The sequence below is a fragment of the Mauremys mutica genome, chromosome 5 (genome assembly GCF_020497125.1).
Source record: "Mauremys mutica isolate MM-2020 ecotype Southern chromosome 5, ASM2049712v1, whole genome shotgun sequence".
NCBI lineage: Eukaryota > Metazoa > Chordata > Testudines > Geoemydidae > Mauremys > Mauremys mutica.
Window position 1 is genome coordinate 65,944,502 of NC_059076.1, and position 26,723 is coordinate 65,971,224.

Consider the following 26,723-nt stretch of genomic DNA (forward strand, 5'->3'; position numbering starts at 1 on the left):
TCTGTATTGTTATATGATGGAATTTTTTTTCAGTTTTTTTTTCTTTTAAATCTGGGAAACTAAACACAATGTTAAAAGAACATTAACTTTGCAAATTCAAGAACTCAAAAGCTAGAAAATGTGGATTTCTCTCTAACAGTTACTGATAGAAGACTTGCATTTCTCTAATTGATTTTCATTCTAGCAGATACATTTCAGGTTTGTTTTCATTCAATATAGACCAGACACCCAATACATAACCACACAGACATTTGTTTCTCCCAAAATTAGCATTATGACTTTATTTGTTGCTTTGTTACAATCTGTAAATCCAATAGTAAAAATATAAACTAGGCATAATGTTAAAGCATTTTACAAGCAAAATACTTTACTGTTTTCTTTCCAAATTGCATAGGATAGGATACGTGTACTGGTTAAATGATATACTGTACATAAACAAACCCATAATTCATAAAACTGTACTGAATAGATAAATCAATAAATCTTGGGAGTCACTGCTTTTAAATGGACATAACCATAAAAGAAAAACCATACACCTGGAGCAATAAATATGGCTGCCTTTCTATGAACACACTGTTTCATGAAGGCAACAAGCCATTGAACTTCTCTTCTCATGTTGTTGTAGACCTTTCTAATTCAAAGAAATTAAACAATAAAACAAGCCAGAATGGGTCTATATATACCTGATTATTTTTTTCCTATTTGACAAAAGGCCAGAATATAGATGGATTTTGATAGCTATTTCTGAAATCATTTATAGTAACATCTGTTTTTCATATTTTCAGTATCCTGGAGCCATCAAGCTTAGAGCTTCATCCACATTAATAATCTTTGCATTTGTCATTACTCTGTTTAAATGTGTAAACCTAGATTTGTTCCATTGTCTAGCACCAGACAATGTAGAAATAGATGCTTTGCCATAGTAACCACATCTCTGTTCCTGCAACTGTGTACTTCTGGCTTTAAAGTCTTACAAAACTAAAATATAGTTGATCTAGGTTGTAATAAAAGAGAATATTAAATACCTTTGGTAAAAATAGATATATTTAACAAGATTAGAAAAAGCAAATAGTTATATTGTCAAAAGGAGAGTATAAAATGTACACGATAAAAAATACAAACAAAAAAAGTCATAGGCCATAGTAATTAGAGTAAAGCCACTGTTCTTTTCAGTGTTTGCCTCCTTAGCTCATGCTTATTGTCCAGTCAGCTTTTCTAACAGGCAGGCGCTTTAATAGTGGGTGTGGAAAAATCCAGTCTTTCCTACCAGTATCAGACAAATTAAGTTTAATTCAGAACAAGGCAGTTTGTTTTAAAGCAAGTTTGTAAGACCTAGAACTCTGATTTAGAGCACGTGGGAATGGTTGAGTACAGAAGGACAGATTCCAGATGTTGTCAATCACAGGCCAGGTGTACTGGAGCTGTAGAAGTAAGGCAGTAAGGCCAGCAGAGTCAAGTCTTCGTGGTGTGAACACTGCAATTTTTTACACTAAATTCTTAAATCCGTGTAATGTCAAGCCAACTGGACATGATGATATATACGTCTAGTAATCCCTTACTGATGCCTTTCTCCCATCCTTTGACTGGGCGTCCAAGCAACAGAGCTTTTACACAACATATAATCCCAGTTTGGTTTCTTCTCTCTTTAGAACTCACTGTAAATCCTGAAGATGGAAGATCCCCAAAGCAAACAACTGAGATTAGGGAAGGAGATAATGCACAAGCCCCATAACAGAATCAGCCATTAATTGAACGTACTTTGAAAGAAAGAAGCACACTTAGCCAAATTTATCCTTCAGTATTCCCTTTGCACACACAGGCACACTCCTCATGGTGTTCCAGGGGTACATCTGTCAATGATTTATGCAATCCCTTTACACCGCTCCTGGGCTTCAGCTGAAGAACCTGAAAGAAGACAATTGGAGCCAGGCTTTTAAGTAAATCATTAAACATCTTTTTCATTATCTACAGTACACTGGAAGTAGTAAACTGGAAGACAGGGAAACTACTAAAGGAAACTCAATCAACTCCACAACTGAGTTTCTTCATTTATTCTGCTCGTTAATATATATTACATTTTTTTTGGCCTTACCTCAAGCCTTCCACAAACTTGATTAAGACATTAAGATATGCTAGACAGACATTTACTTTGGTCAAAGCAAACCTTACTGCAGTGGGATTTGGGTGTGGTTTTTTTTCTTTTGTTTGAAGGACTACTTATATAGTTGACTCAATAATTAATTATTATTAGATGGTACTGGTAAAATAATATTGATTTTAGCGATAGATATTCAGTGATGTGCAGTTTATTAAAAAAAAAGGTTTTTTCCACTCACAGCTGTGGAACGTTTTTATAGGAAGTTAAAAATATCTAATAGGTTTTAAAAATGATAAATTATTATAAGCCTTATACAGTATACTTTAGATAAATATACAACAGTATACCTTTTAATCTTAGATGGTCCTGTGATATTTATGAACTTGCATATTATGTCAAGTGGGTTTTTTCTATAGAAAGCTATAATTTCTTGATAAGTTACAACAAATGGGTTCTCATGTTGTTATAACCTGTAAATTAACTCATGCCACTGTGTTACATATGCCCCTTCCTTTCCTTTTAGAAAATTATCACTAATCAAATCTGTTTCTTTACAATTGGATCATACAGTACCATTAAGGTAATATATATTAAGATTATATATAAAATTAAAAAAAAAACTAGTGAGTCACTGAATCCATATACCTGTAAGTTTAGAATATAGGTGGAGATATTAAACTGATATATTTTGGTCTACAATTACAGACACTGGAAAAATCTTACATGACCTAGAGGTTGTTTATTGTCTTTTACATTCTAAAAAGAATGTTAGATGGTCTCTTCGGGCTTGGCATATTAACAACAAAACTGTAAAATGCTAACTTTCAAACTGGCCCAGTTGCTTGTTAAGCTGAGCATGAACAGCAGTTTCAATTCACTTTTGTTTTTAAAAATAGAACATCTCATTTTGCCCAACTTAGATAAATTCTTCAAATGTAGAGCTCTTCAGTCCACAGTAACTTCACAGGGTAAATGCCCTTCTTGTCTACAAAAATAACCTCTATTCAAAAAATAACATTTGGAATAATTTACAACAGAGTGTGGCTTTTTTTTTCTTTTTTCCCCCCACAGAGGTCCCCAAAAGAATGGAGTGAGAGCACAGGTGCAGATTTTTTTTTTTAACTCTTAGTAAAAGAGAGCTTCCTCCAAATGTGTCACTGTACAGTGACATTAGCTTTATCCTATGAACTACATTCTGGTCAGCATTCACATTCACAATAAAGATTGTTTCTTGAATAGATTTTCTCTGGTCTCAAATATAAAAACACAAAATGAGATACGTACCTCATGGTATTTTTTGGTGACCTTGGTTGGGACGCATTGGCACTCATTGCAAGTATGGTGACAGCAGGCACAGTTTCCACCGCAACGTTTAACCAATAGACATAGTGGCCAGAAAATGGTGTCAGTTCGCTTCAGCTCCTCCCTCAATGACACTGAGAAGTTGCGAGGAGTACAGCTGTAGAGTCGCACCTCCTCCTTTAGAAGGTTCAGATCCACCACTGAAGAGCAAACATATCTTTCTGTGACTTGTCTTTCAAATGCCATCAATAAACAAACACACTTGAATGCTCTTGTAGCTTCCCTAAGGAGTGCAAATCCAAGGCATCCAGAGCCGCTGCGGACCAAATCCTCAATGGTATTTAAGGGTCTAAATGCCCATTGACTTCCATGGCAGTTCATTTCAGTGGGAGTGAGATGCTAAAATACTTTTAGGGTTCTGGGCCTGAGAGCTTTGCCATTGTGGAACTTACGCAAAGTGCACTTCAGCTCCTAGGCTGCAATAATGGCCTTAGTGAGGCCACATTCCCAGGATTCTCCCTCTCCTCAACTCCAATGTAATTTCCCTTCAGACCCTGTATTGACACAGAATTTAACTGCTATATTAAACTGCAATACACAATAGCTATCTGTGGATTTTTATTCTACTTCATTATTAAGGACTCCACTGCAATTAAGCAGCAAAGAATCCTGTGGCACCTTATAGACTAACAGACGTTTTGCAGCACGAGCTTTCGTGGGTGAACACCCACTTCTTCGGATGCAAGCATCCGAAGAAGTGGGTGTTCACCCACGAAAGCTCGTGCTGCAAAACGTCTGTTAGTCTATAAGGTGCCACAGGATTCTTTGCTGCTTCTACAGAACCAGACTAACACGGCTACCCCTCTGATACTGCAATTAAGGAATCTTGCAAACATCTTTATTTAATTTTTTTTTTAAGTTTGTAAAACTTGTTCAAAGTGTGCAAATGTTGTCTTCACTATATTTTCAATGCATGCTTTCAACAAAGAAGATTCAATTTAAAGGAAAAACAAAACCTATTTTTCTGGCTAAAGGAAAGTCTGTACTATGGCCTAATCATGGAACTTCTGGAAAGCTATTCTTACATCAGTGAATGTCCCATATTGTGTGTGTGTATTTACTATACACACACACACAGGAGAGGGAGGGACTTTATAAAATAAAAAAAAATAATTATCAGAAGAGTCTTAAGATTTTTCTTTTGTCCCCTCCTTGTCCCTTTTATAATCAGTCTGTCTGTATCAACCTCTGTTGCCTCTCTCCATGCCATTTGCACTTTATTTATTTATTATTGCTTTTCTCACTACCCACCCTCTGTCAAAGTAGAACTCAGTAATATTACTCTGTTGAATTAAACTTTTAAATCTGTTATATTTAAGTAAGTTCAAAACTTGGTAAAACAAAGTTAAGTTATCTCCACCATACATGGAACTTCACTATATCAGTTTCCTTATAAACAGATTCCACCATAGCATATGAAAATTTTAGCATGTTGAGGGCTGAACAGCTCATGGAAATGCCAAAAATAGGGCAGTATACTTCTTGTTCCCCTAATTCTATGGACAAGAATTAATGGGCCCTGAAAGGGGAAAATGCCTTGCTTGAAAAAAAACTAGGGTTGGTTTTGTGGAACACTGAACACATTTTATTAGTCCAGGCTTTGATGAAAAGCACTGTAATTTGGCTTCTGGTAGAAAAGGAGGTTATAATGATCTGTGATATTTGGACTGATTTCCCCCCCCCCCCCGAAAGGAATAGATGCAATGTGTAATGGTATCTGCAATTCTTTTCACTGTTGGGTTAGCAGCATTACATTTTCCTCTTTGTATATACCTGTGCCAGGATGGCTTTTGGAAATACTGAAATAAAAATCTCAGACAAACTAGCCCTGACATTAAAAAATAACCCTTTTCCAGAGGACCTGGGGGGAAAAAAACAACCTGAAATCATCCCATTTATACTACAAATAAATTCATATTAACATTTGGTAAAAACAAAGAAATCCTTTGGATAAATTTCCAGTGGTTCAGAGAGGGAGAAAATAATCTTGGAAGAGATTACTTCAATTCCAATTAAAAATGTAACAATTGAAAATGAACAAAACAGAAGAAAGAATGTATGTATTATTAATCAGTGGTTACCTGCTGCTTTTGTTAAACACTGATCTGCATGTATTCTTAGTGGAAGATGGTCTCTGGTTTCAAATGACTAAATATAATTTCCCCACCACTATCCTCATGGCCATATTATGTTTTCTGAACACGGTCAGCTATTTTGCTATATGCCAAGGTGAGATAACTTAACACTTTGTTTTTCTTTTAAAATATGTGAATAACATGTACTACAGTGCAACTGGTTGGGCCAACTGAGGGATAAATTGATAAAGTGTATGAGAAAGTAACCCTTGGTCCACTTTAAAAGAGTCATTTCAGTTCTAAGATGTCCTATTGGGAATTTTCTATGTTCAAAACCAGCACGTTAAATGTAAAATAAAGCTGCTATCATTACTACAATAGTGTCTACAATGGAGTAGTCACTACCATCACATGAAGAAAGACACAGATCCTGCCATAACAATCCTGCAATCTGAAGGTTAAAATACAGTTATGGGATTTTGTACTCGTGACTAAGATGAGAAGGCAAACAAATTATGTTTGTAATAATAATAAAATAAAGTGTAATATTGTTTGCCATGGCATGGCAATACAGGTGCAGACAAACGGAGTATACTTGCCTTTTCTGGCCATTGGCCTGGATGTGCCAAGCAGGACAAAGAGATTTTTGTTTTTAACCTAGCTGCAGGCAGGCTTACTTAGACGACTTTCAGAACAAAGTAGTTTTTTTTTTTATCACTAGCCTCTCATCCCAGAGCTGGCACCCAAGAAAGCTGTGTTGTCCCATAAAAATAATCACCAGGTAGGAAAATGTTTTTCCCTTGGCATGACTGCCACTGTCATAGAGGGATGGTTCTGACTAACAGTACCTCTAACTTTAGTGAATGAGAACTAATTACTCAGCCAGAGAGGGAATCAAAAACAGGAAAAGAAAGGTTTAAAGAGGAAGGTGGGAAGGCTGGCACTGGATAACCTCTCCTCAGCAATAGCAACCCTTGTTTTGCTAAGGGAGAAATGCTTTATGCACTCAGTACTCAAATCCTGCAGGGGCCAATGTGCTTGGTGTATAGTATCATGTAACCTATGAGCATAGCTTGTCCAAGGAGATGTATTCCCCCACCCCAGGAAGTGGTTATTGCTCTAGTGGAATGGTCTAGAGCAGTGGTTCTCAAACTATTGTACTGGTGACTCTTTTCACATAGCAAGCCTCTGAGTGTGACTCCCTTCCCTTATAAATTAAAAACACTTGGTTATATATTTAACACCATTATAAATGATGGAGGCAAAGTGAGGTTTGGGGTGGAGGCTGACAGCTCACACACCCCCATGTAAGAACCTTGAGATCCCCTGAAGGGTCCTGACCCCCAGTTTGAGAATCCCTGGTCTAGAGTTCAGGAGAGTAAAGGAAGCGATAAGGAATAGGCTAGATGAATACTGGATCTTGGGTCTGGGTATCGGATGCAGAACTTGGGTGTCTGGTGGCTAATGCTGGAGGCAAACAAGTCATGGATGAAATCTGTATGTTGCCTCCAATCCATGAGACTTCCACTTTGAAGAGGGACCTCAAAGATCCTATGAATAACAGATGGATCTCGGGTCTGTTGAGAGTAGTCAGCATGGATGTTCAGATGGCTCAGGATATAGAAAGTTTTCAGAAACCCAAGTGTTTTTCAGCAAGGATTCCTCTTGATTCCTACCCTTGATGGTTTAAATAAGCCTTGGGAGTGGTGATATCTGACCTAATAAGGATGTGTTGTAGGCTGTGGCCTTCCCAGTGGAAGGAGAACTAGTCAGATCTCCCATAAATACAAGATACTGATGCTGAGTCTTCGCTCTAAATTTGATCATTTTCTCTGAAAAGACCTGAGAATACTGTAGTCTCAGTTCCTCCATAACAAATATGACAAAGGGAATTTAGTAAAACATGAAAGGGATGTAAGGGGTGGTATGGTTCATTTTAGAAATAACTAAGTATAAAATTCCAAATGGAATATCTGTAGTCAACCCCTAGCATTGATCAAAGGTGGTGATTTGCTGGCTTCTTTCAATATGAAGACAATCCAATGGCTCAGTTGCATGAGGAAACTGATAATTTCTAAGATTCATGCCTGGCCACTTGCATGCCCAATACAAAGCTCTTCCATTCAAACTGGCACCTGTGTCACAGAACAAAGATCATGATAGTTGCCACTTTCAGAAATCAAGTCTCTGTGTGTGAAAGCTCCAATGAAACACTGGATTAATTGGGCAGAGTAATTTCAGGAAACATCCAGAGCAGTCACCAAATCTCTATAGCTATTTCTGACTTTCAGTCTGAATATAAACAGGGTCAAATGTTCCCTTATCCTCTGAAGTATCTGAGCCACCTGAGGACTGAAGGGCAGTGTTTGGACTTCCTGGCACATTTCTTTGGCTTGCCTTTCTTCTCTACCCTGAAGATACTCTAAGATGGGGACCTCAACCAGATACATCACATGCTTCTCTTAGCAAGGCCAGAAGCAAGCCGGGTGGAAGGATATGGGGAGGCTACCTGCAGGGAGTTCAAAAAGGATATAGCTTGGCACAAAAAAATTTCATCCTCCTCACTGACACTTCCTGCCTGAGCAACAGCAAAGTTACATACCTATTTGCCTATGACTGTTACTGACATGTCATGGGGTATGGAGGAGGGGGGCGGGTAGTGGGGATTGTTCAAAATGGAAATTAATGAATTATCATTTTAGAAATAATTTGGATATGGATTTGAACAAAACCCTAGATTCAAATACCGCAATTCTGGAAGGGTTCTGAATGTGAACCCAGTCCCAACATTTTCAATTCAGTATATTTTAGTGTGCTTTATTGTAACAACAGAACTTCTGAGGTGTTGAAAAGCTTCATGTTCAGCTTCATGTCTAACAAAGTACCTAAGGGGTATAGCTTTTATATCACAGCATGCACCCTTGCCCTATCTTTCTTCTTATTAAAAGGTCTGTGGCAAATTTGTCCAGTGCTTATGTAATCATTTCTTTGAACTGTGTGAATGAAGTTCTTATTTTTTCAGAGTGTATCTGTCTGTCCAAAATGTATTTTAACATACTGTGGGCACAAAACTAGATGACAGAATGTATATATTCCCTTAAAATGTTTACTTAACCATAATAAAAGGTTATATGAATTTCCCAAGTGAACTAAGTTACAATACCTGTTATAATGTGAAAATTTAAACACACTTTCAACTTGACTTTCACTCATTTATCATGGTTGACATAACAGTCAAAAGTTCTTTTTTAGCACTAGCTCAGAAAAAATGCAGGGTTTTTTTTTTTTTTTTTTGCAGAACCAAGATATTACTGAGGAAAGAAAGAAAGAAGTGATGTGGGTTGGTCTAAAATAAAATTGTATTTCAAAATAATGTATCTTCGTTAGTTTGTATCATTTAAATATACTAAGTTCACATCAATCTGAAATTAATTGCTTTTTATAATTGAGGCTATAACTTTCTAACAAATCTCCAGAGATGTGTACTCAAAAAGAATCCCTCTTTCCCAAAGCATTTTACCAGCTAAATCCTGGTCTAAATAAAGCCGGGGAGGGGGGCAGATTTTCTCCTGCAGGAAAGTGGTTATGGCTTCTAGGCTCCACATCACCTAGCGATGCTCCCAGTGGCATAGGGGATTTAGTGGCCCCTAAAACAGTAAAAGATTGGCATAACACACCTGCCCCCGGCTCTTCTTGTCCTTTGCCAGGAGTGCAAGGAGCAGAGACACATGGTCTCAGTACAGATATATGAACAGGAGGTTCCCACACACCAGGAGAATTATCTGCTTCTTGTACCATGCATGTAGCATAAAGGAGCTGTAATTAGGCTGCAGAATGTGGCCCATTGATTACTCATTGATTTTTGTGAGAGTAAGACTGGACTACTTTTTTTCACTGCAATGCACTTTTTACTTTTTAATATGTATAATATTCAAAAGGAACTTAGTTTTTATATATGAAAATATTTTGGAATACAGAACCAAATTTTGCTTTTTGGAATAACTCCTTTGACCTGACAGAGGTATTCCTGATTTACATGGATATAACTGAGATCATAGTTTGGTCCTAAATTCTGGACATAAATATGGCATTTAATTAAAATGAATAAAACAAAAAGAAAACTGGCCTAATTATAGAATTTGAAGGGTACAATGTAGTTTTAATTAACTGATTAACATTTTAGGACAGATAATTTTCTATAGTACTTCTTAAAATAGGTTTTTAATGCAGTAGAGCATGTTATTAAAAACAACAATAATAAAAATAAAAACAAGGAAAATGTTCACATTCTCTAACTATTCAAAGCACCTAACAGTTAATACTGTGTCATCTTAATGGGACACATTTTCTGCCCCAGGCTATAACATTACACACTCAGTAATGCAGTCTGAGGGTGGTCCTTTTAAGATGAATGTGGCAATACCCTGATATGTTTATTCAAAGGAAAATCTATTTCATTGTCTAATTAGAAGTCTTTAGAAGATTTACTCTGATAGTTTCTTGGGAAGATCACTGTCTCGTAGAGAGTTGCTTTTGTCTATATAGATGTTATCCAACACCTGCATTTCTGTTTATGTAAGGTTCCACAAATATACATTGCTTTTCTCTCACTTATTATATGCTTAAAATGGTAATGCAGTTGACAAATGGTGAAACTCTTTAACTAGGAAAGTGCTAAATGAATATTTGAAAGATGTGCTTCATAGCTGAAAGCTTTTAAAGACAAACTGCCTCCTATCCAAGTTTTGATTTACCTATGCATAGCTGTAGCAATAAAAGCATGGCTAGAATGGTAGATTTTTAGCTCTGATCCAGGGATCAGCTGTCAAAAAACTAAATCTGAGTTATGAAAAGGATTCACCTTCTCTCCTTCCCTGCTGACTGAATGATAATCTACTTTACATTTGCCAACATAGGCGCTACTAACTGATATTTCATTTACACTTGAATATTTTCATTTTCATGTTATGTGATAGGGAGGGAAGAGAGTGTTGTCTGCATGCTGTTCATCAACATGCAATCTATAAATGTGAAATAGTGGCAGTATCTCCAGGAGATTTGGTGGAAAATGCACAAATTGCCAGTGTAAGCAGAAGGAAATGTCTTTCCTTGATTTACTCTATGTAAGGTAAAATCCTTAATACAGGGTATATACTTTACACCTTCAATTAAGCAATTGCCTACCTCACCAAGTGGTGGCCAGAGACACCACTGTTTCATGGGATAGTGTGGAAGAGGGCATTAACACAACTTGCTCTGAGGCCATAAAGATTGCTACATTCACATTCTGGGACAATCCAGACTACACCAACTGAAAGAAGGTCAGGGATGGGCTGCACATCAGAGAGGTACAATTCCTTCCTGAATACCCCAATGCAAAGTTTGAGAGCACTACATTATACTGTAGGTGGTAAAGAATATAGGCCAATTTGTGATTAACAAGTCACCGGGACCAGATGGCATTCACCCAAGAGTTCTGAAAGAACTCAAATGTGAAGTTGCGGAACTATTAACTAAGGTTTGTAACCTGTCCTTTAAATCGGCTTTGGTACCCAATGACTGGAAGTTAGCTAATGTAACGCCAATATTTAAAAAGGGCTCTAGGGGTGATCCCGGCAATTACAGACCGGTAAGTCTAACGTCGGTACCGGGCAAATTAGTTGAAACAATAGTAAAGAATAAAATTGTCAGACACATAGAAAAACATAAACTCTTGAGCAATAGTCAACATGGTTTCTGTAAAGGGAAATCGTGTCTTACTAATCTATTAGAGTTCTTTGAAGGGGTCAACAAACATGTGGACAAGGGGGATCCGGTGGACATAGTGTACTTAGATTTCCAGAAAGCCTTTGACAAGGTCCCTCACCAAAGGCTCTTACGTAAATTAAGCTGTCATGGGATAAAAGGAAAGGTCCTTTCATGGATTGAGAACTGGTTAATGGACAGGGAACAAAGGGTAGGAATTAATGGTAAATTCTCAGAATGGAGAGGGGTAACTAGTGGTGTTCCCCAAGGGTCAGTCCTAGGACCAATCCTATTCAATTTATTCATAAATGATCTGGAGAAAGGGGTAAACAGTGAGGTGGCAAAGTTTGCAGATGATACTAAACTACTCAAGAGAGTTAAGACCAAAGCAGATTGTGAAGAACTTCAAAAAGATCTCACAAAACTAAGTGATTGGGCAACAAAATGGCAAATGAAATTTAATGTGGATAAATGTAAAGTAATGCACATTGGAAAAAATAACCCCAACTATACATACAACATGATGGGGGCTAATTTAGCTACAACGAGTCAGGAAAAAGATCTTGGAGTTATCGTGGATAGTTCTCTGAAGATGTCCACGCAGTGTGCAGAGGCGGTCAAAAAAGCAAACAGGATGTTAGGAATCATTAAAAAGGGGATAGAGAATAAGACTGAGAATATATTATTGCCCTTATATAAATCCATGGTACGCCCACATCTCGAATACTGTGTACAGATGTGGTCTCCTCACCTCAAAAAAGATATTCTAGCACTAGAAAAGGTTCAGAAAAGAGCAACTAAAATGATTAGGGGTTTAGAGAGGGTCCCATATGAGGAAAGATTAAAGAGGCTAGGACTCTTCAGTTTGGAAAAGAGAAGACTAAGGGGGGACATGATAGAGGTATATAAAATCATGAGTGATGTTGAGAAAGTGGATAAGGAAAAGTTATTTACTTATTCCCATAATACAAGAACTAGGGGTCACCAAATGAAATTAATAGGCAGCAGGTTTAAAACAAATAAAAGGAAGTTCTTCTTCACGCAGCGCACAGTCAACTTGTGGAACTCCTTACCTGAGGAGGTTGTGAAGGCTAGGACTATAACAATGTTTAAAAGGGGACTGGATAAATTCATGGTGGCTAAGTCCATAAATGGCTATTAGCCAGGATGGGTAAGAATGGTGTCCCTAGCCTCTGTTCGTCAGAGGATGGAGATGGATGGCAGGAGAGAGATCACTTGATCGTTGCCTTTTAGGTTCACTCCCTCAGGGGCACCTGGCATTGGCCACTGTCAGTAGACAGATACTGGGCTAGATGGACCTTTGGTCTGACCCGGTACGGCCTTTCTTATGTTCTTATGTTCTTATGATTGGCCCTTGTGTGCTGGATGCTGAGAGATTCTCCTTTTTTTGCACACAACGGCCAGTCAGAATCCTTGCACTTGGAGGCAATGAGAAGTCAAGTGCCCACAGCACCAGTCAGTAGAACATGCCAGGTGCAACCTTTCACCCCACTTTGGTCTCTCTTCTGTGTATACATTCTATTGCCTCCATAGATTAGATCAATACATTAGATCGATAGATTAGAGAGAGACTGCATTGCCATCTGAGGATACAGTATTTTCTATAGTTACAACGTCATAGAGTACTACACATAGATTGCACATGAGCAGTATTATACAAGTGCATGCTAGCGTTTACCATTTGAATGGGCAAGAAATCATTTTATGGCCTTCCTCCAGGCTTGACATACCCAGTTCAGGAAACACAACTCTATAGCCTTTATTTGTCAGCCAGAGGAGTAAAGCTCTGTTCCATGGCCTGAACAGATATCTACTGAGTCCACCTTACAACAAACATCCATTATTGTTACTGGAAGGCTGCTGGGATTCTTTACACCTGGCCACATCATCGTTTTCCTGAGAGTAAATTTCCTAAGGTGCCGTACTCATTTTGCTCTAATGAGAACATTCTCATCTCCACTTGGAACTCTCACCCCCTGCCTATGCCTCTTCTCAGTTAGCCTGTCAGCTTAGCTACATCCAGAGAAACCCCTTTCTGGTGTTATGGCCCTTTTTGTTCCCAGTTGCTGTAATCTTTTTGGTAAGAAAGAAAAAAATGTCATGATGTAAAAGAGTTAATGGCTGATCAGATGGGGGGCAGGGAAGACACACTGCAACTATGATCAAACTCACCAGCGCACAAGCTGGTTGGTACAAGGGAGGAGTGCAGGACCTGGGGCTGTATTAGGTAAGAAGCTCCATCAAAGTCCATCTATTGCTCTGAAGAAGGGGGACTTCACTTTGAGTTCTATATTTTGGAAATTTCAATATAATATTATTATTTTAAATAGGATCTGGAGTGGCTATTCTCTCCCAGGGCTGAGCCTGGCACAAATGCCTCCCAAATTCCCTGTGCTATGAATAGAGCCCTACCAAATTCAAGGTCCATTTTGGTCAATTTCACAGTCATAGAATTTTAAAAATTGTAAATTTCATGATTTCAGATGTTTAAATCTGAAATTTCACAGTGTTATAATTGTAGGGGTCCTGACCCAAAAAGGAGTTGTGGGGGGGAGGGGAGAGGGAGGAGGGCCAAGGTTATTATATGGGGGTTGTGGTACTGCCACCAGGACCCCAGTTTGAGAAACACTGATCTCTCCCATGAAATCTGTACAGTATAGGGTAAAAGCACACAATGGGGGGAGACCAGATTTCAAGGTCCATGATGCTTTTTCTCTGGCTGTGAATTTGGTAGGGCCCTAGCTATGAAACATGGAGCAGTGCTCTGGCATTGGCTGCTTTTTGCTAAATTTCTCCATATTTTTGAGGAGACATTTTAGTTATTGCCCTTTGTCCAAATCATAAACATGTCGGAGTATCTATACTCCGCAAAGAATATAGAAAGTTAAAAGCTGTAAGACAGGGTGAAGAATATGCAAAATGACTGTTCCTTTGCCAAGATAAACATCTATGCAGAGCCATAAAATACAGAAGAGAGGGTTACCTCTTGATTTTCTCTCACGAATATATGCCTTTCCAAGGATTTGCCATGTTGGTCTGTACAGATCTTCCAAGTCCAGTTGCCACCTGTCTGGTTCCAGATACCGGATAAGTTCTTCTACAGTACTAAATCCAGCAACAGCATTGTTTAGTAAATCTAATGGTAAAGCTGATGGGGGTAACATAGATGGGCTGGCAGCTTCTGTATGGTGCTGCAATAAAACAAAGAACAGTATCAGTTAGATATGTAAGGGAATTGCTTAGGTCAAACATTGTACTTTATAAAGCTGGATAAACTTGGCAGTGGAAATTATAAAAGTAACTAGCTGTTTAACCAATTTACTGACTAAGACTAATGATAATCCAGGGAGCACCTAAACATTCCCCCCATTTAAAGTGCTAATTTGACTACACATTTTTTTCTTCTTACTTTCTTGGTTTTAAAGAATGACATGCTACTATACCTCTTTCCTGGAGAAATTCACTAAATGATGGATGATATGTCAGAAATAATTAGAGCAAATGGTGCGCTAAACCTTTGATGGAAAAATATAGCTCCATTACAAGCAATTACTCCCTCCTGAAATCTTAGGAAACTCACATTTCTCATGCTGCTTTTAGCACAAGGATTAACTGGCCTTTTGTGGGGTTTGGTGTTGGATAGTCAAATATGAAACTATTCTAGCGTAACAATAGTAGAAAATCCTGTTGCTGCCTATTGATGAAAAAGGGACTGTATGTTCAGTGAAGTTTCAAGCATAGGGATGCTGTCAACCAAATAATTCAGAAGGATAATAGTAGCATTGTGTGTTATCTTCGTAGATTAACTGTGCTATATAACAGGTAGGTATTTAATCTGAAATGGCCTCTCAACACTGCACACTAAACAGAACTTCTTTAAAATGTTGAAAACAGCCCCGAAAAAGCCACGACACACACCATCAGAATTTGCTGCTATTGTAGCAAAGTTTCATTCCACTAACTGTAAGTGAGCCAACACCTGTAAACTCTCCAGGAGTATGGGCAGTAGATTAAGTGTGTGTCTGAGGGCTGATGTGAGGGTGCGCGGGAAAGGCAATGAGTGGAAGTAGTCAACATGCCTTTCCTAATATTTGCTTTCAAGAAATACCACGAGAATGGCTGTCCTTGCTTTATTTCTACCATATGCATGGTCCTTGGTTGTTGTTTTTTAATCTAGGAATCATGCAAGCATAGAAATATGTACAGAAGTACCCAGTCTGTTAGTACTGGTAACTTCTGTAGGGATCTGTATCCTGTCATTCTAGCATTATTTCCAACAGAGAGGCATCCAGCTGCCCATTGTTGGTGGGTAATTTAAAGTAACACAGATCCCAGAAAAGTAAGTGTTTATTTCCCTCATCTTCCTGATGCCCACATTACAAATAGCATGATGATCTGTCCATTGGGTTATGATAATAAACCAATATATTCTGGACAGTAATTTAAAACTTATACTACACAATGCGTGGTGCTGCAAATTTCAAAACAATGCTGTAATGCTATCCAGACTATAAAGAAAAATAAATATTGTAAGATTTTTCTTCCTGTTTTCCTCCAGAAAGAGTATTTATACATAAATATATGTTAATATTCATGTTTTCTGTTTTGAAAGTGTGGGGTTTTCTTTTGCTCAATAATAAGTAAATATCAGGAAGATTAAACTAGCAATCATTCTGAAGAAAACTCATTTCCTATCACTAATTTCCAACAAACTTTTTCTGACTTTTTTTTAACATAAGAACATAAGAACATAAGAAAGGCCGTACCGGGTCAGACCAAAGGTCCATCTAGCCCAGTATCTGTCTACCGACAGTGGCCAATGCCAGGTGCCCCTGAGGGAGTGAACCTAACAGGCAATGATCAAGTGATCTCTCTCCTGCCATCCATCTCCATCCTCTGACGAACAGAGGCTAGGGACACCATTCTTACCCATCCTGGCTAATAGCCATTTATGGACTTAGCCACCATGAATTTACCCAGTCCCCTTTTAAACATTGTTATAGTCCTAGCCTTCACAACCTCCTCAGGTAAGGAGTTCCACAAGTTGACTGTGCGCTGCGTGAAGAAGAACTTCCTTTTATTTGTTTTAAACCTGCTGCCTATTAATTTCATTTGGTGACCCCTAGTTCTTGTATTATGGGAATAAGTAAATAACTTTTCCTTATCCACTTTCTCAACATCACTCATGATTTTATATACCTCTATCATGTCCCCCCTTAGTCTTCTCTTTTCCAAACTGAAGAGTCCTAGCCTCTTTAATCTTTCCTCATATGGGACCCTCTCTAAACCCCTAATCATTTTAGTTGCTCTTTTCTGAACCTTTTCTAGTGCTAGAATATCTTTTTTGAGGTGAGGAGACCACATCTGTACACAGTATTCGAGATGTGGGCGTACCATGGATTTATATAAGGGCAATAATATATTCTCAGTCTTATTCTCTATCCCCTTTTTAATGATTCCTAACATCCTGTTTGCTTTTTTGACCGCCTCTGCACACTGCGTGGACATCTTCAGAGAACTATCCACGATAACTCCAAGATCTTTTTCCTGACTCGTTGTAGCTAAATTAGCCCCCATCATGTTGTATGTATAGTTGGGGTTATTTTTTCCAATGTGCATTACTTTACATTTATCCACATTAAATTTCATTTGCCATTTTGTTGCCCAATCACTTAGTTTTGTGAGATCTTTTTGAAGTTCTTCACAATCTGCTTTGGTCTTAACTATCTTGAGTAGTTTAGTATCATCTGCAAACTTTGCCACCTCACTGTTTACCCCTTTCTCCAGATCATTTATGAATAAATTGAATAGGATTGGTCCTAGGACTGACCCTTGGGGAACACCACTAGTTACCCCTCTCCATTCTGAGAATGGATGCATTCTCACAGCATGCTCACATTTTTGATGCACATACAAGGCTTGATACACCAGTGTGTTACTCTAATTTTATCCTGATATAACCCCAATGAAATCATATAGTTGTTTCAGTGTAAAACTAGAGTAAGGAAGTAGTGAATCAGACCCATATTGCTTCATTGCAAAATGGATAAAGTAGTTTAAACACAAAAATTGTCATCACTGTCCACTAGTCTCACTTTAGAAAAACAAAATAAAACATCATTAAAATATAGCAAAATTTCACACAATTGAAGATTCACATCTCGATGAACGGTAGTTACAAATTTATAACATCATTTATCAAAAACAATTAAGTTTAATAAAATTGCATAAATCAGTGTAAAAACATTTATTGAGTACCTAATTTATTGAGTATATAATTGCAATGTTGTCTTTAAAGATGTGAATACTGTAATTGATATTTACCACATAACAACTTCCTACTAAGTCTTAATTACATGCATAGTTAAGTATTTTATGACAATTAAAATGTTATTCTTTGTTAAAACTGCTAATAGTTGTTTATTTTTCATTTAAGCATTTTAGGCGGAATGTCAAGAGTAGCAATAAATAGTAGTATCTTTCTTTTGGCTATTCCCATCATTCGTAACACGTTATTAGGAGTGGCAGCTTTATCTAGCTTGCAAACGACAAGAATTCACTAGCATTTCAAAGGTTTTTTAAAATTATTTAATCTGTAGAAGTGTCATGACTTCTGAACACTGAGAAAAGTTTGTATTCTAGGAGGGGGTACTTTCCTTGTTAGGAGAGAAATGAATTGAAAAAAGATACTGTATCCTAACTTATTTACAAGTATGTACATTCTTTACAGGGATGTCAGATGGCAAAAGACAAAGTGTAGATGAGTGGTTTTCAATCTGTGGTCCGTGGGGTCCACAGACCCCACGGATCTGCAGACTATATCCATGATTTCCAAAGGGATCTGCACCTTCATTCAAAATTTTTTAGGGGTCCACAAATGAAAGAAGGTTGAAAACCACTAGTGTAGATGATAATTCTCAGAGGTAGCACAGGAGTTGTAACCTCAAGCAAACAACTCTATATTCAAGTTCTCAACCAGACAGTTTCTCTCTTTCTGCTGTAGCAATGGGACAACAATGTAAGAGTATCAAAACCTGTCCATTTGTTAGTGAAATGTGCTTGGACTATCACTCAAATTCACAGTACAGTCAGCTGATCAGGTCTATATAAAAACCATCTATGGGTACTGCCAGCTATATCGCTATTGATGTTTTGCAACATAAAATGAAAACTATTTGAATTCAGCAACCGTCCCTCAAACATAAGAGCTCAACATCTGCCATTAACAGATTCTCCACTTTGATAGCACTTATTGCTCTATCTAAAGTGTGATTCTGTTCCATAGTTTGTTTCAAAACATTGTGAAATTCCATATTTGTGTTTAATTGATAACTGCACACCTAGTTACTCCAGGGCCGCCCAGAGGATTCCGGGGGCCCGGGGTCTTTGGCGGCGGGGGGCCCTTCCGTTCCGGGACCCGCCGCCGAAGTGCCCCGAAGACCCGCGGCGGGAGTCCCCCGCCGCCGAATTACCGCCGAAGCGGGACCCGCCGCCGAAGTGCAGCCCGGTCTTCGGCGGTAATTCGGCGGGGGGGGTCCCCGCCGCGGGTCTTCGGGGCACTTCGGCGGCGGGTCCCGGAACGGAAGGGCCCCCCGCCGCTGAAGACCGGGCTGCGCTTCGGCGGCGGGTCCCGCTTCCCCCCCGCCCCGGCCCTAGCCCCAGCCTCTTACCCCTGGCTCCCTCCTCACCCGGAGTCTCAGCGCCTCACCGGAACAGCCGCAGCGTGCCTCCGGCGGGGCCTGAGCTCCGTCCCGCTCAGAGCCCCGTGGTGAGGGGGCGGGGCTGGGAGCTCCACGCCGAGTGGAGGGAGCTGAGCTCAGCCCGGAGCTCCCGGCCCCGCCCCCTCACCGCGGGGCTCAGGGGCCCCGGCGGAGACTCGGCGCTTGATGCGCTGAGGCTCCAGGAGCGGGGCGTAGGCGGGAGCCTCCGCTGTTCTCTTGGGGGCCCCTGCGGAGCCCGGGGCAAATTGCCCCCTTTGCCCCCCCCTCTGGGCGGCCCTGAGTTACTCCCAAAAAAACTGTCTCAGCTTTATGATGTAACAACTCCTAAAGGTTAATTAAGCCCATCAGTGTCATTAAATTTTTTTAATACAAATGAAACAAATTAATCCCTGTTGAAAATCCATAGGGCTAGAATCTCACCTGTGCTGAGTAAATCTTGGTGTGTTCTGGCTCCTTTGGTCCTGCTGCAGCCCTGTCACAACTTAAAGCTGTTGTCAGCAGCTTTAAGTTGCACCATTGGTTTAAGATCCTCAACAGCCCTGATGACTGTGTGCAAAAAAAAGTTGTCTTTTACAGTGGGATAGCTAATGTACAACAGTTATCTCACTGTGAAATCCTAGTGGATACAAGGCACTCTAGTTTTTACCACAGGGTAGCAAGGTCAGCTCTCTATCCTCTGGCCTTGATTGATCATCACAGTGCCTTATCTTCACTGATACCTAACATGCATTAGCAATCTATCTTTTTTGATAATGAAGACTTTGCCTGAACAGAGCAAGACTCCAACACGTCTTTTCTCCACTCACTTCTTTGCGGAGAAGGTAGCGGTCAGGCACTGACTGCAGCAAAAGCAAGCTCCCCTCCAACAGGGGAACTCCATAGTGGGCATTTGCAGTTGGGATATGGGCAAAGGGGCTGTAACACAGCTTATGAATGGGGCCCATTGTATCCAGTGGGCTTACACCAGGGAGAAATATGGCCCAGTCTTTCTAGTGAAGTTGAGGCACTTCGGAATATGGACTAAATACTTAAAACTTTTCTTTCATAGCACCACATATTTGATTAATAGGAATGTTTGGGGCTTCCCCCTCCCCCAAGGATGAGTGATTCACATCAAAACAGCAAAATAATAAAATATCTTGACAAATGATGTATTTTAGCGTGTTCCTCCCCCCACATTAAAAACAAACTTAAAACTTTTTCAATTTTTGTTTTTATACCCAGGGAACCATTTTCATTTATTTTATTATGATGAAACATGTTTAAATACTAGATAGAAACAAACAATTTTGTCTTTACTGTGTTATTAAATATGAATCAGAGCGAAAACCAAAAACCATAGTAAAATACACTAGACCAGCAGCTGCCCTGTAGTAAAAGCCAAGAATGACAATTAGTGTTGGATCCAATGGAATTTCCAGTTAGGCTATTTATACTGCATTTTCCTGCGTAGATTTGAACCTATTGAAATGAATATCTTACAGATGTGCCCGAAGGAACTCTCAATCTTTATAAAAAGTGGGAGGGGGCAAAAGATTTGGTGGGGGAGGGGGGAAGGTTGTGAGGACGAGATGCGACAGGAACCAAAGGACTAAACTGTAACTTTACAATCAACCTCACGTAGGGGTTGACTTATAGCTGCACTTCCTCAGGAACAGCTCAGAGAATGAACTTTGACTTAGAAAGTTAGAATTACTCCCCTGGTACCTCTTTGCTCAGGGACTGTAAGTTATTTCATCCCTTTTCATACAGCAGCTTCCTCCCCACCATAGTCCCCTCCCCCATTCTTCCCAAGTGCTTGACTAGCTAGTCTGGCTGGAAAGGGGGCAGGGTGTAGCCACGCCTCCTCTCACCCTCTACCCACTCACTTGATGGGTGAATATCAGTCAAGTGGTCTTTGCTGTCCCCGAGGTCAGAGTCCCAATCTGAGCAAAGCTGCCAGGAGAGCAAAGGGGACCTTATTCCTCTACATGAGTCAGAAATAGTTGTAACAATCCAGCCCAAAGTGAGCATTCTGATGTTAGGAGAGGAAGGACAGTACAGTGGTAGGGATGCTACCCTGGGACGCAAGAGTTTTGTGAACACTTCCCTGTTCTGCCACAGACTTCCTGTGAGACCTTGGGCATGTCACTTTGCTACATTTTCCATCTGTAAAAATGGGGATAAATAGCTCTTCCCTATGTCACAGGGGTGTGATAAGGCTCAATACACTACTGATGGGGAGGTACTTAGATGCTATAGTAACACAGACCATAGAAGTACCTTAGATAGATAGGTGCACAGTTATGCAGGTTATTTTTCTAAACCCTTCCCTTTCCTCTTCATCCCTCAGCCCTACCTTCCCCCACACTTTTATCTCAGTAGCTGTGGCTGTGCGAAAAGAAAAGAAAAAAACCCAAACACATAATCACATGACATTCGTCAGCTGGCACTACAATTCAGAATGGCCCAGAAATCAAGGAAATTCTAGGTATCAAAAATATAACAGGATTATCTCAGTAACTATGTTAAGATGAGTCATAAGACACACATCATTCCATTTCTTTTTTTTTGTCTCACAGGAAGATGTGTGGTAGCTTGATGGCGCAGAAGTAAGGGAGGCAATGCCATACCATGCAATACCACTCTCCGGTCCCCAGCTCTGAAGGCAGCCTCGTTGCCAACAGCGGTGCAGATGTAAGGGTGGCATGAGCATCAGTATGCTTCTATGAGTAACTACAGTAATTTACTATCACTTTATTTGGGGGGTGGGGGCGGTCATCACAGCCTGAAACATTTTCAAATAGGGGCCTACAAAAAAAAGTTGGAGAACCCCTGAGCTAGACCTTGCATGCTGTGTATATTTAGTAAACACAGTTATCTGGGTCCCAAGTATGATTTTCTCATATTGTATTTGTTATGCAAAAAACAAAAGGCACAACACAACCTGGAACGATAGGATATCAAACATGTCTCTGGACATGAAACTGCCCTGGGCGCCCATCCCTGGTTCATCAGACTGGGAGTGGGATCTGGATATAAATGCTTTCAATCAGTTCTAGGGGATGATGTCCCTATAGGCATCTCCTATAGGCAAGAGGTAGCATTTACAACGGTTCCCCCAAGCTCACTGTGGATAGTTTTTAAAAAGACTGTCAAACAGAGCATTGGCTGACTGTGCCCCAGTCCTAGGCAGAAAAGACACTGAACATTATCATCTAGTATTGATGTGGGTTCTCAGATATTATGGAGCGGGGCTATATATTACCTAAATAGATAGATGCCATTGCTTGAAGGGCAGGGTTTGAAGTCAGCAGATTTGGCCTCAGCCATGATCAGCATAGTGGGCCCTCAATCCTGTTAGGATCCTCTTAGAGGTACTATAATATACATTAATAACAACTACATCAGGAGATATTGAGTGACACTGCTGATTTCACAGCAAAGGGTCCTGTGGCACCTTATAGACTAACAGACGTATTGAAGCATGAGCTTTCGTGGGTGAATACCCACTTCGTTGGATTGCTGATTTCCTGATCTTTGCCTACAATGTAGATAATTACTTAAGTAGAAGTTGGGGCTGTGCTCCCTTACATATTTTTACATAGGTGGCACAAAGACCTGAGAATCAGGCATGCCCAGCCCCATGGACACTGCTGTCTGAGGAATTGCAAACTTATGTGCTGAGGACATGTATATATAGTGGGGCTCCATGCAGGCAATTTTAAAAGAACAACAGTTATTTAATTTGGATTTCTCTAAGACCACAAATGTCAGAAATAATCCACTGCAACATGCCCAAAATGCAACAGAAACAGAACTAATGTCCATGATGTCCAATATCATGTTGGAGACTTTGAAATCAATTCACTGCATTGGTGGCATATGTGCCTGGACTGCAGTGGTTGTAAGTTTCTATACATAGAAAGGAGACTATAGAATGATAAATGTTTAGGAACCTATATCTATGATGCATTTGTATGACAACATTGGAATTATGGAAGTGTTCAGTGCTAGGAAGATAAACAATAAGATAAATGTCACCAAAGCAGTATTCAGTATCTCATGAAGAATTTATTGAAATTGCACTGTCACCTACTGTCAGCCATATGTTGTTTATTCTACAAAATACAGCATCAGGAGAACTGGCGGCATCCATGTGAAATAACTTTGCTATTTATTGATTCTTTCATTCCTTCTATTAACTCATGAGAGCAGTAGTAAACAGCTCTGTTAAACAGCCATGCTTCCAGAGAGCCTGGGGATTGCTGGGACCTGGAAGCAGAGCAGATGCACAGGGCCTCTGTGAAGGTAGCTTATCTCCTTTGGCTTCCCTGGGCTCCACAGAACTTGTGGTCTAAATGTGTGCCTCACCTTACTGGTGGGGAGATGGTTCCTGGAGCTTTGCTTTCTTTTAGCCCCTGAACATAGGTTTTTATTGTGGATGGGGCCACACATGCTTGTATTGGGATCACCCCATGGTGATGAATGCACTCTAAGGACCTAAGCAGACAAGAAGTAATGAAGAGCAAATGAGATCCCTAGTGACTAAAGGCCCAATTCAGCCAAACACACAAGCATGTGGTTAATTTAAAGCACATGCTTAAGTGCTTTGCTGAACTGTGATGGATTTAAGCATGTGCCTCCATGCTTTGCTGAACCAGGACTAAAACTATACAAGTTATTGCTATGAATCCATTTTGCCGTATGAAGGCAAACAAAACTGGCTTCAAAAGGAAGCCCTTTAACTCATTTCTTTCCCAACTTAAATCGGTATTTTGGGGTTTGTTTGTTTCTATTTAAATTACTATAGCTACACTGAATGTTTTATTAATTTAATATCTGTCCTTTAGTTCCTATCAAACAGAATTTCTTTTTGGAACATTAATAACGGAATTATTACTGTTTTCATAAATGATGTAGTTGCTTATCTTTTAGCAAGCATAATCTCATCATTTACAAGTCTTTTTCTTGTTAATGTAACTTTTAAAATATTTCATTTACAATGAGCTTTTCCCACCCCACGCACACATACACCCTCCAAGAGAAAGAAAGTTTACCTTTCAAATCCTACCAACAGCTGCAAAATATTTTGGCCTCTGAACTTCAAAAAGATTTATGCCTCAGATTTCTTAAGCCAAACTCATATGGTACATTTAAAACTGATAAGATGCCTTTTCACCTTGTGCATATCCAACAGAAGAGTGAGGAATGAAGATTAGGTTTTATTGTTGTACACTAAGGAAAAATAGAGTTAATCTAGTGGAAAACAAACTTTTTAGTATTGTAGCTCCATATCAATGCAAAGGTGTAGCTAATCTTATTCAGGCCACATCAAACTTGTATCTGCACTTTAAAGAGTTTAGGAAGAAGATGAGGCATGCAGACAAAAATGCCTGCCAGTAACAACTGAGAGTAGGCTCTGCAAAGGCACAACTATGCCCTGGAACAATTTATTGAAATACTGTTTCTCGCACCCTATCAAACCTTTCCTCAGAAAGAACTGCCAAAAATGTATGTTGTTTGGATTACTGAATACAACGTTTAAAAAAAAAAACTATGGAGGAAAAGGAAAATCATAAATGCTTATTCTGATCTTAAAATTCAGGATGCTGTACATTTAAGGAAAATATACATTACTAACTGCAAGTGTGAAATCATTTTGGGAGTATTCTAATGAAATAAATCTTGAATGTAAATCAAAATGTGTATAATTCTTGTGTAAAAGATCTAGCACATACAAAAAAGTATGGTTTTTTTTCTTACTGTTTGTCCCCTCTGAGTCTGTTTGGTTACATAACTGCATTTATTTCTTAGACACACAGTGTGGTCTAGTACATTAACACACAGCTGGGAATCAGAAATTCGTAGGATTAATGTTGGTTTTGCCAGGGACTCACTAGGACGGTTGAGTTCTGATATAAGCAGGTCCAAACCAAATCCCCTATGCGATAATTAAGGAAATATTATTGTCCACATTTTACAGGTGATAACATTGACTCACGGACAAGGTAAATGCATTTCCCCAGTCTACACCTACAATCTACTTGCTTATCCAGGCCTCAATTTAACCCACTGTGTAGCAGTGGGCAAGTAACTTATTGTGTGACTTAGTTTTCCCATCTGAAAAATGGGAACACTATTTACTTAATCTACCTCACAAAGGAATTGTGAAGAATAACTATTGTGGATTGTAAGCTTTTGGCAGCAGTGACTTTTTTGTGTTATGTGTTTGCATAATGTTTAGCATATGATGGTCTCTGATACGGTCCCCAAGGTGCTAACACAACACAAATAATAAATGTTTGTACAGTGCTTTTGGAAATGTGAAGTTCTGCGGTGTATACTTGGCTATTATATAGCTGACAGAGCTGGTTAAGTTATTCACTGTGAATAAATTACCTGATTAATTTAGCCCTTATTTCTGTTCACATACCCTTCCAAAAGGTATTCTGATTACCAGTATGGTATTTGTTATTTGTAAGTATTTGCTCAATAATCTGGGTGAACCACTTTTACAAGCCTTTATTTACAGACTCTTCAGCTTAGAGTATTCGTTATTCCTAAAATGACTAATCATATGCAAGCCAGGTGGTATCGTTTCTGCTTCCTGAATGGATGACTAAATTTTTTGAAAACAGAATACTGAGTAATGTCTGTTCTGAGTAGATGCATGAAGCCCCTGGTTTGCATGCAAAAACAGAATTCAAACAAGAACAATTATTTCTTAAACATGAGAATGAACAGATATAAACACGAATGAGCAGATAATTGAAGAAATTGTGTGGTTTTTTAATTGTTTTTTGCAGTATTTATCAAGCTTTACTGGTCAGGTCCCCCCGCCCCTTCTTTATATAGTATATTAACATAGTTGTATAATGTTTTGTCCATGAAATGATATTTTTGAAATGCCACGTTTTGATAGGTATTCTATGGTACGTTTGTCGTCCCTTTTTATAAAAGAAATCTTATTAGGAATTATATTTTAAAAATTTGCCACAATAAAAGACAGTTTGAGAGAGTTTCTCTGCTCTTATGCTCAGAAAGGTATCCCAATAGGTACTTTTTATAGCTCAGATCAAAATTCAAACTTAAATTTAAAAGTTTCCTGGCTCCAAAGTTTTACAGAAACGCTGAGCATACTCTGTAATAATATGCAAATCCAAACAATGTCAAAATGGCCAAGCTTCTTTCATTAAATCTTTGGTCTAAATAGAGCACTCTGTATGTGAATTGTATCAAACAGTTTGAGCAAAGAGCAAAGCCTCTTGTTCTGTACACTGAGAAACAAAACAACCATCATGGCTAACTGAATCTCATCCAGTTAAGGAGAAGGCCTTGCAACACCACAAACTGATTATATATTGATATTTTAAACTGATATCATCCATATAGAAACTATCAGAACCTGTGATCAGATAAGTAAAAATGTAGGCCGCAATCCTGCAAGCAGATATATGCCAGAAGAAATTTGTGCTCATGAGGAGCCCAAATGAATCCCATCTTGTGGCACATGAGTGCAAAGGTACACTTGCCCAGATCCAGTCTCAGGATCGGGACCACAATTTCTAACTGTTTCATTTATACATTAAAATTTGCACCAGGATGCACTTCCAACCAATTACATTTTCTTATGCTCTACAGCTTTCTGCTTTATTTGCTGAGCACCAATCTGACAGCTAGTAAGGAATAAACAGCCCAACATACTAATATATCTTCATA

General features: G+C 39.1%; 1 protein-coding gene across 1 annotated transcript in view; it reads right to left on the bottom strand.

Annotated features, from left to right (window-relative positions):
- Positions 1-262: 262 nt before the first annotated feature.
- PDGFC (platelet derived growth factor C) overlaps positions 263-26,723 on the bottom strand; it is a 224,169-nt gene continuing 197,708 nt past the window's right edge. The window contains exons 4-6 of the mRNA XM_045019907.1: positions 14,285-14,492; positions 3,383-3,600; positions 263-1,905 (exon numbers count right to left, since the gene is read on the bottom strand). Of these exons, the coding sequence (XP_044875842.1) occupies positions 1,789-1,905; positions 3,383-3,600; positions 14,285-14,492 (543 nt within the window). The 3' untranslated portion in view covers positions 263-1,788. The remainder of the gene's footprint in view (positions 1,906-3,382; positions 3,601-14,284; positions 14,493-26,723) is intronic.